Source organism: Musa acuminata, chromosome BXJ2-6, assembly GCF_036884655.1.
Source record: "Musa acuminata AAA Group cultivar baxijiao chromosome BXJ2-6, Cavendish_Baxijiao_AAA, whole genome shotgun sequence".
Taxonomy (NCBI): Eukaryota; Viridiplantae; Streptophyta; class Magnoliopsida; order Zingiberales; family Musaceae; genus Musa; species Musa acuminata.
The window spans coordinates 41,932,246-41,948,178 of NC_088343.1; the positions used below are offsets into that span (position 1 = coordinate 41,932,246).

A 15,933-nucleotide genomic window follows, 5' to 3' on the forward strand; every position below is an offset into this window, starting at 1 on the left:
TGACCTTGTTTAGCTCATCTGCCATTTGATTGATATGGTTTACATGTTCTGCTATTATGAAAATTGCAAGATGATTGAAGCCTGTGGATTCCCTCAGATCTTTCTGCAGCTATATAATTTGTGCTGGAACATTGATTTCCTTCTTCATTTATACACTGATGTTATACTGTTGGCATGTGATGTACATGCCATGACAACTCCTTAGTCTTCTGATTAATCTTTAATGTTCTATACATGTATGTTCAAGCCTTGGATTCCTTCTTTGTAGGTAGAGGGAGAGAGCATGCAGCAGATCTAGATCTTACTACAGCTAATTTATGGTACAACAATGTTTTCCTTTTCATTTCTGCATTAAAATTTAACATGCAAACAGCATATTGTAATCTGTGCTGTATGTATTAGACAATAACAGTTGTTGCATAATCATATAGCTACCAGTGGAGTTAATTCTGATAATAATATGATATTAGAAGCTCATGCAATCTATCAATGCTCATCATATTCTATAAGCAGCAAAAATAATACAACCCAGTACAAAAGTTTGAGATAGATGTAAACAAAATTTCTATGATGTGCCTCTTCAATTTTGTGAAATATCATTCTCATGCATCACATCAAATCAAGGAAACAATTGAAACAAAGTGTACTCCTTTTCTTCAACATGTATATCGTGTTATCCATGGTAGCAAACCTGACCTAAACAGCACTCATAGTTAATTGGAATATGAAACAGAGACCATGCACCAATAAAAGTCTGGTGAATAAGACAAGATTGCATGCCTGCTCATCACATGGATAGATGTGTTCCAAACCTAGTAGATCGTAATCAATGATCTCTCTTAACTGGTTCTGTGGCTGGCACCTGGGAACTTGTGGCCTTAAATTAGCATAGTCAAGCTGCAATTGTTATAGTGTTCACCTCCAAAAGAATGAAAAGACACCAGTGGAAGCTGCTGCAGAACTTTCTTGGTAACTAACCTTTAGTCAACCCTGGTCTCGAAGATTCCGCAGCTGACACCTCCAAGAGTAAAACAAACCTATTTGTGTGATCCAATGGACAGAAGGATCTGTGCAGTTTTGCTTCTTCCTATACCTTTGAGCCAAGGTGATAAAGTGTGATGGAATCTCTGCATGCTTACACATCTTATTGGTACAGGGCCTTCTTTTCTGTTTCTGTGAAGTATTGTTGCATGTTCACCATTTATAAGAAAGCTCCTCTCCAATCATGTTTGTCAATGGCTGTAGATCTATTGATCAAAGCATGTTTAGTAAATTGTTCTACTTGCAATGCACATAGCTCAACTAGGTTCTCAAACAAATAGATGGTAAACATAATTAGGATACCTTGAGCAGTACATAATTGTAGAGGAATCCCCTTCACTTCAGTTGATATTGGAGACCTTTAGCAGTCTCCCTTATCCCTTTCAAAGCCCATTTGCATTCAGCTTGTTCCATGGAAGAAGCCTGAAAGACAGCAGCAAGCAGCCCCTGCTACACTTACTGTAATATCTGATGACACAGCTAGCCCCTGCAACTCCTACACAGCAGATGAAGACTGAAGGGAGACACAGCCAGGCTGACAGTTAAGAAATGCTCATTAGCCGAAAAAGGATGAAACTTAACAACACCAGAAGGGAATTACTGCAAGCTGAGGTGATTTGCAAAGCCTTGTTTAGCTCTTTGGAAAGAGGTTCCCGAGTTAAGATGAACCTATTTCTCAGGATTATCTCGGTGGTTGATGGTTCACATAATGATCATTAATCTACTTGCTAAACTAAATTAACATCTGCAATTATTTACAATAGGAAACTGCAAGAAACTATAAGTATTATTTATCAGTGTTCATCGGGGAGTTTTGTGATGCGAATACACCTTCAGCAACAGGGTAGATTAAACAAAAAACTAAGGAACTTTTTTTCTACAAACAACATGAAATATGTTATAGCAATATGAAAGCGAAGTGTCCTGTTAGATATGGTTTGAAACACTTAAACATAGAAAAATCACTGTATAGCTTGTTTGAAATTTTTTTCAGAGATGAAAAATTCACCTAACAAGCTTATATAAACATTCATGTTTATCGCATTTCAGATTTTTGGAAGATGGAGCATTGGTATAACAAATGACATCCTGTGAATAAACATGGAAATACTTGCTATGCCTAGAATTCTAATGCTCTAAAGTTGTTGGCAGAACCTACAGATGGGCTCCTGTAAATTACATCGTGACAGAAGCACAAGTCCCTTTACAAACCTCTCAACTTCAATTGTAATAAGTTAAAATTTAGCTGCTGATACAATTTGAAACATCTTGAAGCCTGACTATGTAGCTTTCCCAGGTGGCCATAAATTATCTTTGAAGGCTTCTAAACATTCCAAAGTAGACTGAATATGCTTTGATACAGCAGTGTTCAGATTATTCAACCCAGCTCTCTGTACACAAATGTTTGACTTAAGCCTTGAGAGCCTCCAACTTGTTTCTTTCCTCAAGAAGGATATATGAGGTGCAGTGTAGTTTAAACTGTCCTCAGCAACACTCTTCATGGTTGTAAGTGCATAAGATCTTGCAGAATCCAAAGAACCAGTTTTTGTTGTAAAAGCTGAAAACAGGAAAAGTGAATTACTACTACTGCATTGTCTCCCATTTTTCTTTTTCGTGTGTACATTCCATATATTAGTTATTTCTATACATCCAGTAACTAAAACAATGGCAATAAAAAAGAGAGAGTAGTTGTAACAATATATTCATGTAGCATACCTTGTCTTCAGTAAAATTCTTTCAGTTGAAGTTGCTCCTGCTATTTCCTCTCAAATAGGGCTAGATAATGTAGATGCTAGCTCAAGAATATATGTGTATTTTGAATTTATTTCTACTTATAATATAGTTATGCCACTGTCTAAAGCATCTGCTAATGCTCACCACAGAAACACGACATCAGCATTTAACAGTAGCCATGTAATTCTTATCTTAAAGTATTTGGTTAGTTATGACGAAGCCCTTGAAACACATTTCTCCTCTAAGCTTGGCTTAATAGTTGATCCCAAGAAAAAGTTGAAATTAGTTAACATTCTTATTTGATCCAGTATTCCAGCAAATGATTCACAATTCCAATGGGCAGATGTAAAGGCTAAAAATGGATTGTCAATTATTTCCATCCTTACATATACAGTTGAAACAAAGCCCATGGTGATCTACATACTAAAACTCATATCCATGTATATCCATGACAACAGCAAAAAGACTACCACTTAAACTCATCCAATGCTCAGATAAAAAAACAACAATATATGAAAATAAGAATATCATTTAGAGCTATAACAGGGAGATCAAATTGTATAGTATATCAGATGAGTAGACAAAATACAAGATTATTGGCCACAAGACAACCAGAATGATACCTCATAAACACAAGAGTGATAGATGTTAGGTAGCACAAGCTATAAAATGACATATTTAATTAAAGAAAGAAGATCAATATAAGCACCACCAACATACCATTGTATGCGATTTGGGTAAGGCCATCTTGTGGAAGGCCAATGCCAATGCCAACCAGTGTAATACCAACACTGAATCCTGCACCACAGCCTGCTCCAACATATCCAATGACCTCAGGACCAAAGCCAGGACCCCAACCTACACCGCACCCAATACCTATCCCCATGCCCCAAAAGGTGCCGACAGTAGGGTGCACGGGATTCCATCTCTGGTATCTTCTAAATAGTCCTTTTATTATCATTAGTAGCTGCAACAAGGGCCAAGAACAGAATGCACATCTTTCAAACAAAAAGAAACTCAAGAATAAAATCATGATAATAATTATGTTAGGATTAATTTAATGAAAGAAATACCTTGTTTTTCTAATAAGATGAATCAACAATATAAGAGAAGAGAGTGGCTGAAAAGAGAATAAATTTACGAATCACAGCAATATTAAGGACTTGTCTAACATATATACAGTCTCCTTGCATCTCCATGACAATTAAAATTATCAGGCTACATTGACTGAGTTGTCATATAAAGAACTTGATAACCTAAATATATTATTTTTGACACAAAGTTATTTGTTTCTCATGGTGATAATAACATCCATCTATTGATAAATGGTTGTATAGGCATAGGCATTCTACAACTGGGTGTGTATGAAAGCAATATGACTATATATATACCAACATATACATATATATAAATCAATCGTTTGGGCAAGGGATTGAAATTAAACCTAAATGTCCCAAAGGCCAAAAATTTTGAGACATGTCAAAGTAATGGGCGGGGATTAAGTTCTACTGATATACTTCATTTCCAGCACAAATAAGAAGTAGCAGAGGCTGCAGGTCTATCCACAACGTGACACCCTGCTAATATCTTGAATGTCTTATGTATAACAATTCTTCAAGTCAAATTGTGCACAAAGTCGATTTGACACCTAGAACTAAAAGAACATCAAAGGGAACGTTTATTGACAGTGTCTACTGTCTATGATACAGTAGCTTATTAACTTCCAAAAGTGGACATTAAAGTGAATCATCAAGCAAAATTAGAACTAGAGCTCTCTAGGACAAAGTCTCCTATCTTATCAGGTGAAACAAAGGTTACTGCATCATCCTTGTCCTCCACAAAATTTCACAATAGCATCTTTGTAACAAGACAATCAAAGTAAGACTTTTATGTGACCGAATAAATTATCAAAGTTAATTAAGTGGATTTCATTTTTTCACTCCAATACTTCACAGACGAAATGAGACGAATAGCAAAAGATCATTCTCCGAAAAATGATATAATACAAATACGAAGCCCAATTTACATCAGAGGAATTTTCAATGAAAATTAGCTTTGTATTAGAAGGACCAATTGCCACAGAAGTGGAATAAAACTAAGGTGGAGAAACAACTTCACCAAACAAAATATTTTCTTTGTGGTGAGGCATTTCAATAACTGATCCATACCCTTCTGATCACACAGGGATTTCGCTTAACCAAAACAAAAGAAAACCAGGATCAGATTAACAATGTAAAAGAAAGCCAAAAAAGTCTTCACATCTAATCGTTACATCATAAAGAAGTGTTTTTGGCGTATTTAAGACGACTTCATGCGCAGTAAACACCAGCAGGACGCGTAACTCTGAGAATGCGGTGGACAGGAGGAAAAAGAAAGAGATGAAGCCAGAGAAAAATATAATCTACTCACTAGATTTCGATCACCATGGAGATCTCTGTTCTTGGATCCGACTTCGGACATGTGACTGCTGCAGAGCCGAGCAGGACGCCGGCGGTGCCCCATTTTATCCATCAGCCGCTCGCGTGTTGTTCCTATTCCCATATATTTTGTTTCACGAAAAACGTCCTCGAGTTTCCGATAATTTCCAAATTGCCCCTGATCATGACGTTGTACTCGACTCGAGTCGAGCCTGACCGAGCCCAACTTGTTTCACCAAACCACTCGCACTCGCACTCACCAAAACCGTCCTCCTGCCCTTCGTAATTTCAGAATTGCCCCTGCCTCGTCACGTTGTAGTCGACTCGAGTCAAGCTTGATCAAGCCGAACCTGTTTCAACAGACTATTCTCTCTCACATACACCAAAACCGTCCTACTTTCTTCGATAATTTCTGAATTGCCCATGCCTCAGCACCTCTCTCTCTCTCTCTCTCTCTCTCTCTCTCTCTCTCTAACGAGAAGGAAAATGAATCTGCATCGACTCTGTATCTTCAAGGAAACCCACCACGTTCCACTTCGCGCATACGTTTGCCCTCGCCCAAAGAACTCCCCGTTACTTCTTCTCCGATCGAAGATGACGACGGCATTGCTTTGCTGGTCGCCTTGGGACTACATCTCCCCTTCGGGTCCAGGTATTCGATGATTCACCTTCTCCGTCTTGGTTCTGTTTAATCTTCCTGTCTTTTGAAGAATTCGGGGATCTTGCTTGTGTTTCTTTGTTTTATGCTGCTTAATTAAGCGCAATTCAGTCGGATTTGGTATATTAGACCTCGGACCCGACAGCCTTACTGTTCTATTGGCTTATTTTCTCTTTTATCTCGACCCTTCTCCGTTTGGTTGTTCTAGGAAGAGGAGGAATGTTGGGAGGAAGATTTTCGCATCTATTTTTGTGCATTGTTCTTCTGAAAAATGTATCTTCTTTCGTAGTTACGAACCCTAACTTAACCACGCTTTGTCAACTGATGGAATGAGTGATCCATATAAGTTTGTAATCTATAGGTTTTTTTATTGCAAAATGAACACTTTTGGTTGAGTGACTTCTTGTTTGGAATGGTGAAATGTAGCCATCGATTGTTGGACTGCATGCGATTCAACTATGCAGGAATGTCCTTGTTTACCCTAGGGGAGCCACTGACGTGCGTTGTGCAATATGCGGCACAACGACTGCAGCTCCTCCACCAGGTACGTCATTTACATCATTCTAACCTAGTTATAATCGTGAAATGTTGCTGATGTGAATTCCTGACATGCATGATTTATTTTTGGTTTTGATTATAAGCCATATGGGCATCAGATACATATCTTAACAATAAACATTTTAAAGTGTTTCTCTGTGCATTGTGGGTCGCTCACCTTCTATATAATCAAAGTGTGTTCCTTTGATCTTCTGTATCTGTATCCAACTATCCATGAACGTTACAAGTGCTACTTGCACTTGGATGTTGTTGTTGTGTTGCTGATGGTCTCTGTCTCTTAGGTGGTTCAAATCACCAATATTATTAATAAACTACCTATTTGCCTATGGAAGCTTAAATCACGAAATTTGCAGGAATGAAGATTGTTCAGCTTGTATGTAGAGGCTGCTGAACAATGTTGATGTATGCAAACGGTGCGACAAGTGTAAGGTGTTCCTGTTGTGACACCATGAATATGACAGGATCAGGTATTCATTTGTATCTTTTATATGACTGTTTATTAAGCTGCTGAACAAGTAGACTATTTTTTTGAATGTCAGTTCAGGATGATCATACAATGGTCCTTCGATGCTTGTTTCTTACAGTGGACTCCATATGTGCTCTAGGATAAGTCTTGCATCATGCTTTTTTCGTCATCCATTGATGTGGACTATAATTTCTTCTATAAAAGTAAAGAAATCATGTCAGCAATTGAATAATACTATCCATTTAGAACTTGACAATCTGTTACTACTTGCTTGCCTTTTATATTGACTTCAAAGCTGCATTTTCTATGAAACTATAATCATACTTATAAGATTCTAGGATAATTCCAGTGCATACCACGGATATGAACTGTTGACACTTTCTGATATCTGATGCAACATATAAAAAGAGAAATTCTTATTTAAATCTCTTAAATTAGTTTTTCAAGTTCCTGGGTTGATTTTCAGCAAATCAGGTTGCTCATCTGAACTGTGTCCAATGTCATCCGATTCTGATGTACCCTTATGGAGCACCATGTGTCAAATGCGCAATTTGTAACTACATTACAAATGCTGGGGTATAATTTGAATCCTTCTATAGTTCTTTTGGTTTTAGTTTTCACTATTTTGTATTAATTATTAACCTTCTCTGTTAATAAAGATGCATAATATGAGATTTCCAATCCATGTTGCTCATAGGCCTAATGAACCTACCCCTGTTCCTCCATCAACTTCAGTTGTATGTTCACTTCCTCAAGTCTCTTTTGGTTGTGCAATTTGTTTCATTATTCATTTATATGTTATATGTTTTCTTTTGGTTTTTTTAGCAATCTTCCCGAGCTTCAAACATGACCGTAGTTGTTGAGAACCCAATGTCAGTGAATGAAAATGGCAAACTGGTAAGCTCAATTTTCTTAATTGTCTATGGAGTTTAAACTCTATTAATAATTTTAATTCTTCTATGATGCAGGTGAGCAATGTTGTGGTTGGAGTTACCACCGGGAAAAAATGACAATGGACCAGTTTTAGAATCAGTTGGTTGATATTCCAGTTAAATGAAGATTAAGTCTCTTCTTCCTGGAGCTCAGGTTTTTAACAAATGATGGACACAATGCCTAAGACCTGTTTTCTTTTTTTTCTTCTAACTTTTGTAAATGTGCCGTGTCACATGGAAATTTGTTGCATCTGATAGATATGCTACTGCAGTAGCAAGTGATCTCACAATTAATGTCAAATTACATAAGACAATATACTTGTCCTGATGATTGCTTATTTGTTTTGTTGGTTGACATGATAATGGAATTTTGTAAAGTTTCATTTCTTTGGATAGTTTACTACTGTATTGCACCACAAGTTCATTTTAATAAGGCTCCTTGATTTTATTGAAACAGTTCTGGATATACTGATTGCCCCAGGTCAGTTTCAGGAAAAACTCATCAAAATGTCTGTTCAATCATTCATCAAAAGCACTAATTATGAAAAGAGGATGTGATGTTTAATTGATATGAGAACTGTATTAGTTGGATTGCATCTGGTCATGTTTTGCTGCCTAATATTCAATAGATTAAAATTTTTATGGACCCCAGATCTGTGACCTACAGGATCACTTTGTTTTGTAGTCTCTTTGCATCATTTTCATGATAAGGCATATTCTGAAGAATGTATCTGTGATTTAATTATTTGTTTACTGAGAGAACTTGAGGAAGCATGGAATAGGCACAAAACAGTTTTACTACAACTAGATTTGAGGAACAGATGGATGCAGACCTTAGTCTGCCAGAGAATGTTTCTTCTCATGGGCATGTAAAATTCATGAAAGCTCAATGTATATAGTTTTACTTCTGGTGTAATTTTGGGGATTTTTATTTAGATAGAAAAGTCAAAATGGCATATCAATTCTAGTGTTTTTACAATTAGAATATGACACTACTTGAGGCCCTTAGTATGTATATTGATGGAGAAGAACTTCAATAAATATAAAAGCTGATAACTTTGGTGTCATGGTAAGATTGCTCTCTTTTTGTGATATAGCTGATCAGGTTTCAGTATATTAACTCTTCCATATCAAAAATTGGTGGAAACATTATGCACTGGGTCTTCCTGAACCATACATTTCATCGTTGTTCATTTATACTAAAACCATCACCCCATTGTTTTTTATTGGATAGTTTAAGATTCTAGATCAAATCATTTTTTTAATAACCTACTCATGGTATCTAATTGCCACAACAATCAGCAAAGTTGTCTGGTCTGTTAAAATCATTCTAAATGTTCTCTAAAGAACAGTGACCTGCAGACATGGATGTTTGGGCAAGTGATGTTGTTCACCAGTTGCAGAGTAGCAACCTGCAACCATGGTGGATTCCAATGGATGATAGATTTAAAGCATATCAGCTTCCATGGTGGTCTTCCCTGTTAAGGTATGTAATGAACTAAACACATCTTTAAGAAGGATTTCACATGGTTTAGCAGTGATCAAAATTTCAAGTTCTTCCTTCTTTTTATTGCTTGAGCTTTATGCTTATGATATATTTTTCTCTCTCTTTAATGTGATTGTCATGTGTTGGGCCGATTTAGTCATTTATATCATTTAGCTTATCCACACTTGATTGAGATTGTTAAGAAATATTTAAATCAGTCTTTATTACATCTATCGGCTTAAGCTTTTAGATAGTTTGGCAGTAGTTCAAGTTCCACATGGCCCACATCATGTGCTGCTTTTGGATCATCAACTGGCTTTCTACTGTCACTCTCTATTAGAATTCAGCAAACCAGGTTACATACAGCTCATAGCCAACATGTCATTTCTAATCAGTTTGTATCGTCTCCTGTTACATCAGTATCAATTTTGTTTTGATTGGTGAGGGAGAAGCAAAACTATTGTCCTCCAGCTCACCATCAGCATCTAAAGATGGATTGGGACACACTTTGATTGGAAATGTTATTAGTATGCTATCAGGTGTGTTGGATTGTCTCAAAGAAGAAAACCAACCTTGCCATCAATCTGAATAAAAGCTATGAAATTTCCTTCAATGGTTGGTACTTTCATCTGCTTTGATGGAAGCAGTTTGGCTGATAGTTTGCTTGGTCATCACTACATTAAAGAACTGCATAATCTATCTTCTTTTAACATGATACGTGAACAGTGTTGAACTTTGAAAGTGTTTTAAATGTTATTTGTGGTACTTATTTTATTTTTCTACAGAAAAGGTCCACAGCTTGGAGGTTGGCCTTCAGTTGCTTTCAGTAATCTCAGTCCATTAAAATAAGGGAAGTAGGATTTGATGTCATCTGTTTCAATATATTAACCTAAACCTGAGCTTGTGGTTGGTTGTGCAGTAAATGTACATAACTACAAACAAATAGATTGTTGAGGAAGATGGGGTGAACCAATTGAGTAAGACCTTCTGATCTGTGGTTTTTATGTCAGCATATCTGGTCTGAGATCATACCCTGATCTTAAATATCTAATTAATAAATATAATAATGAAAAGGGTCCAATGATAATCTATTATGTGCTGGCAGCAGATGATTGCAATTTCTTGCTGATGTTCCTTGTTAGAAGTATTTGAGCTGTATTATACTATGATATGAAACAATCATAATGCTTACAATCTCAGAACTTAGCAATCCTTGATACAACCAAACATATAAGAAAATGCTCCAAGGCACAATCAATGACCAGAACCAGTTCTGTTGTGCAATAATGAGGTTAATATTTAGATGATGTTGTTTGATTAAGATAACTTTTGCTTTATAAGCTTAATTTATGTTGCTTTGGTTGGAACTTGGGGGGGTTGTATTCTTTCCCTCAAAAATTTTGATATTATGTTGCATTAGAATATATATATATATATATATATATATATATATATATATATATATATAGATCCTCATCTTCTTGAAGATCATCAGGATCAACCTAGTAAACCCTAAAAAAGGCTAAAGTTATAAAAGTACATATGCAATGAACTTATGTAGGATAAATCCTAAGAAAACATAAAGTGGTAGTTCCTATATTTTTCTGAAGAAAAATGGAAACCTAGAATCTTAGTAACTGGTTGATTATAGCACAATATTTTGTTGCAGTGCATTATAATTGTCAAATTATACTTAGTTTCACAAATATAAGATTTTGATCATGTTAACTGTATAGACCTTACTATTTTTTAGTCCCTTCACTTTCTTTGGATAGGCCTCTTTTTTCATGTCCTTTACTTAATTTTGGTCTTTGAGATGAAATGAAGACCTTGATGCCTTCCCATTAACCTCCATATATTTTCTTTTGCCATTGACCATCAACCTTACTTTTCTTGCTTACATTTTCTTTTATTTAAGTGCTGTTTCAAGCTTATCCACCAGAAGAAATATCTAATCATTTTAGGAAGAAGGAACTTATGCAATGCCTAAGAAAATATTTAATCATCACACCTCATGTGTACAACCAAACATATATGTTGGCTTCTTTATTTGAGTGACTACAGGTAGGAGGTATCTTTTCTAGTTGCTCACCAACCTCACCAACCCTCAAGAAGGGTTCCAAGTTGATGGCAGACCACTGTGTGTTAAGTAACCCCCCAGACCCCCTTCAGCTAAATTTGGCACCATCTCTCTCTTTGGATCACCCTCAACCTTGGCAAGGTGGTTCAGAATTGTTCTTGAGACCTTTCTGTCAGCAGTGAGCTGGTTCAATCCAGCGCTCAACTCAGGCAAGCCACCTCTTTGAATCAAGCATTTTGTTAGAGGCATTCCCCTTTCCACTGAGGGCAGGTGTGGTGTTGGGCTGGAGAAGCAGGGCACCTGCTCAAACCCCTCCAAGTTGAGTGGGGTTTGGTCAAAGGTGATGTAGTTGTCCATGAGGGCTGGGAGAGATTGGGAGCCTGAGTCATCATGGCTTGTCTCCATGGTTGGGTTGGTGGAGATCCTTCTGCTCTTGTAGAGGACTCTGCAAAGGACCCAATCTTCCTGAATGCACAGAAAAATGAAGTGTCACAGTTTTTATGATGAAAGGACTTGCAGAAACAAGATGAGTGATTTCAATTAATTATTATAGCAGTTGAGTTGGTTGTGGTGACCACCTAGCATTCAGATAGTATATTAAAGATTAAACATAAATGATTTATGTAACATGTTGTGAACAATTTATTATAGCAACTTATGAATTCAAGTCATGAAACTGTGTTAGATATATATATATATATATATATATATATATATATATATATTTATTTATTTATTTATTTATTTATTTTTTTTCTTTTCAGATAATAATGTAGTGATTACTTGAAGAAGTTTAAAGTGTCATATCCCATGGAAGGAAGATGACATGCATAAGGAGAGACAAATAAGAAAAAGCTTTATTCTGTCAAATTACTGAACTAACTTGTCCTTCAACTCTAATAATCTTTCATAAACTACATGCATCTGCTACTTGTTCATAAGAACTTAGTGTTGCTCTTTGTTCTGATTCATCCCACTGTTCTCACAATGCCTCTTCTTGATAGTTTATGTAGTATAGTATATGCAGTATCAGTCTAATTGAGATCTTCAACAGAGATTTATTGTAAGCCTAACATCTCTTTGCAGCTCTTTTGAGGACTATAAGCAACATGACCACACAGGTATCACAAAACAAAAGAGTGATGTTTGCAGAAGAGAAGGTAATCTGGTCACCGCAGCAAAGTGAGGATATAAAGGACTTGAGAGCATGACACTACCTTGAAGGGTGATTTTGGAGTGGCATCAGATCCTTCCATGCGGTATTCATGCATCACCCAATCTGTCTTCTTCCCCTTGGGAGCTCTTCCTTGATGGAACACCAAAGTCTTCCTCATCCCAACCAGCAACCCCTTTCGGGCCACCGGCCTGTCCTTCCCGGTGGCCTTCCAGTAGCCTGACATGGTGGCCCTGTTGGTCCGCTGCCCGGTTGCGTATTTCCGATCTCGATGGCTGAAGAAGTACCACTCCTTTCCCCCAACACATGCAGTAGCTGATCATCCACAAGAAACAGTTTGGTTGCATTAAAAGAATGGATGCAAGTCACTCTGATACAAGTTGCTGATTCTATGAATTCACCATCAGTGTCAATGGCAATCCTGATCAATGATATCTCGACAAGAAATTGCACTTTTGTCCTGGAAAGCACTGGATCAGGACACTGATACGACTTTGGTAGAGAAACAAGATATAATTGGATGTGAATGAGAGATGAACTTGTTTCCATGGTTTCTGTAACATCAGCAATGGACCTAACTCCATGATGGAGATTGCTCATCATGGTGTGCATGCTTGGTGGATTAGCACATCGACGTTGCACCTCTCACGATACCAAAGAGTTGTCAGCGTCGATCTCTTTATCTCCTCTCTTTGATTGAATGTTAGACGGATTGGCACCAAAGGTTCGAGACCATGGAGGTGCCGACACTTGTGTGGTTCATGAGAGATTGAGATCATTCTTCTCTCTTGAATTGAGATCTCCAATTTGGAATCCATCAACATCTCCAAAAAGCATTCCTTTGGGTTGAAACATGTGTTTTGTGATTCAAATCAAGGTCTTCAGTTTGGTTCATAGTAACAGCAGATATGCATGCAGCATATATAATTTTAGGTAAGCATATTTCTTGATGCCTTCTCCTTTCTTAGGTGTTAAGTTTCTTCTCTCTTTTCCTCCTTTTAGGTTTTGATTCGTTTCAGGTAGAAGGAATACTCCATTAAAAGGGTTGGCAGTCAATCATGAAGGAACAGAACACATGAACAGGTCCAAAGTGGTGAAGTTTGGTACAAGAATAATTTCCTTTGATGGGAAGGCCAGATAGGACAAGCATGGAGATTGAACTGAAGACATGATAGACCTCAAAAGAGGATTGGAACCCGAGACTGTGCTGTGTCTTTGTGAATTCTGATATCATGTGAACTTAAAGGTAAGTGTTCTCGAGTTCTCAAACATGAAGTTTGCAGAATGCCTTCTGAAGGATCAAACTGTGCTTCCAGATCAGAACCAAGAGTTTCATTCCAAGGGGAGTGCAAAGACAGCAACGAAGAGGGGATAGAGAGAGAGAGAGAGAGAGAGAGAGAGAGAGGAATACCAGCAGCTAGTTCATGTGAAGACAACATAGAACAACATGCTACACCAGTGCCATCAGAACCAGATCAAACATGGTGCTCAAGGCATGCAATTGATCTTACCAGGAAGATCCCATGGTTCGCACTTGTTGAGATCAACATCCACCATCACAGCACTGCCATGGAAGCTACCGCGGCCGCCGTCTCCGGCGAGCTTCACCGCGAGGTAATCGCAGACGAGCTCGTCGTCCCTCGGGTGGAACCTGAAGCCCGGAGGCAGCTCTGCCTCCACCATGCTCAACATGCTCATGGTGGTGTTGATGAGAGGCAAACCACCGAGTAGAATGATGGAGTATATTAAAACTAAGTGGAGTAGGTGTTGTGTATTAATGAGGCCACTAAGTCAACTTTTGTAGGGGAGTTAGCATGGGATCGGTTTGGAGTTTCATCCATAGGGAAGGGAATGAACAATGTCACATACTTTTCTTCTTCCATCTTCCCCACTTGATGGTGACATGGGGATTGATTATTCCTTAATCTAATGTAGTTTATTTGTTGATTCATTGCATAGAAACTCTTTTTATATGGATATTAACAGAGTTGCATTCTTGCCACTAAGTTGAACATGAGCCACAGTACCATTTCAGATGACATCTCATGATATCTCTCATAAGCCAAAACAGGTTGAATGGGCAATTTGCAGTGTGAGTGTCAAACACATACTGACAATGTTCTAAGTACATTACAAATCAGAAACCCAAAAGGAGTGACATCCAGCTTTCCCTACAGGAAAAAAAAATCTTGCATTAATGTCCTCATTTGTTTGACTTCGCTATCATAACACATGCCAGTAGTGCTGTCATCCAATGGAAGATGATAGATGCCATGGCTGATGCTGGCATTTGGATGTTCCCTGGTAGTCACTTCCTCATTTAGCAGAGACAGCAGATGTAGCTCAACAGTTTGCTCAGGGGGTTTGATGCTTGTGGTTATGGTGAATGGAAGGCTGCTGTCATCAAACCTAATTCTTGTTAACCAGTTTCAGGACTGATGACAATGAAATCAACAGTTTCAAGATTCAGCAAAGCCATTTCCAACAAGTCATGATTTGATTATGAGCAGGTGAATGCAGTTCGAGCTAGTATTCATTAACTTGGAAGACAAAAGGAACAGTTTCTGTATCATCTTGTTTTGATCAGATGTTTGTAATTAGAAAAAGTATAAACTTGGAAGACAAGAACAACACTGTCTGTAGCTGATCAGATGACTGCATTTATAACCAGTATCATCAACTTGGAAGACAAAAACAACAGTGTTTACAGCAGTTATGACCAGTATCAACATGGAAGACAGCAAGAACAGAGGTATCTGTATCAGCTGGTTGAGATCAGCGTGATTGCAGAGTCTTTCAGTGAAAAAAGTGATGAGAAGACCCCAAAACTCAGCAGGCTGCCTCCTTCAGATTACCAAGAGAGAAGGTTTGAGGTGAAAAGAGAACTTGATATGTTAGAATAATAGTGCCCACAGCCACAGCCTTCTCCTTTCTGCCATCCCTCTGATATCTCCATTGGTTGAGAAGGTAGTGTGGCCAATCCATCAAAAAGACTCTTATCATGTCAAAGCCACTATTGGGACAGTCAAGATTAGTCTGATGCAGCTCATAAGCAGAGCACTCAGAAGGCAACACATGATGCATGTAACCAATGACAGAAGTTTATGCTCTTGGTTACACCTGTCATCAGCCATTAGAGAATACAGCTTCTCACTTACCACCACCTTTCCATAAATTTTCATTTTCTCAGATAAATGACTTTTAATTTTCACTGTTTGTTGCTATCCAAGAGAACCTACTAACTTGATGAATCTGAATTTCTGAATCAAAATATTTAAGTACAAGTCAACTATAATAAACTCTTCTAATCTTCTAAATCAACTCAATTTTCCCTCTTAACACTTTTTTGGATATCGGCTATTAGTATGAACTAACTAATCAAATTTT

The 15,933-nt window shown here is 37.6% G+C and overlaps 2 protein-coding genes, 1 long non-coding RNA gene and 1 pseudogene across 3 annotated transcripts; 2 read left to right on the forward strand and 2 right to left on the reverse strand.

Moving 5' to 3' along the window:
• Positions 1-631: 631 nt before the first annotated feature.
• On the reverse strand, positions 632-5,275 carry LOC135615681 (cadmium-induced protein AS8-like). Its single transcript, XM_065114515.1, has 4 exons — positions 5,185-5,275; positions 3,496-3,742; positions 1,345-2,599; positions 632-1,247 (listed from the first exon to the last, which is right to left on the reverse strand). Exons 1-3 carry the CDS (start codon positions 5,233-5,235, stop codon positions 2,322-2,324), a joined length of 576 nt encoding a protein of 191 aa, XP_064970587.1. The 5' UTR covers positions 5,236-5,275; the 3' UTR covers positions 632-1,247; positions 1,345-2,321.
• A 398-nt stretch (positions 5,276-5,673) lies between these two features.
• On the forward strand, positions 5,674-12,592 carry LOC135615683 (protein LOL2-like; annotated as a pseudogene).
• Positions 11,310-14,471, reverse strand: LOC135615682 (NAC domain-containing protein 21/22-like). Its single transcript, XM_065114516.1, has 3 exons — positions 14,058-14,471; positions 12,590-12,861; positions 11,310-11,837 (listed from the first exon to the last, which is right to left on the reverse strand). Exons 1-3 carry the CDS (start codon positions 14,242-14,244, stop codon positions 11,400-11,402), a joined length of 897 nt encoding a protein of 298 aa, XP_064970588.1. The 5' UTR covers positions 14,245-14,471; the 3' UTR covers positions 11,310-11,399.
• LOC135615684 (uncharacterized) lies at positions 13,173-14,529 on the forward strand. Its single transcript, XR_010488113.1, has 3 exons — positions 13,173-13,479; positions 13,566-13,792; positions 13,863-14,529. It is a non-coding gene; the product is annotated as an uncharacterized LOC135615684 (long non-coding RNA).
• Positions 14,530-15,933: the final 1,404 nt, after the last annotated feature.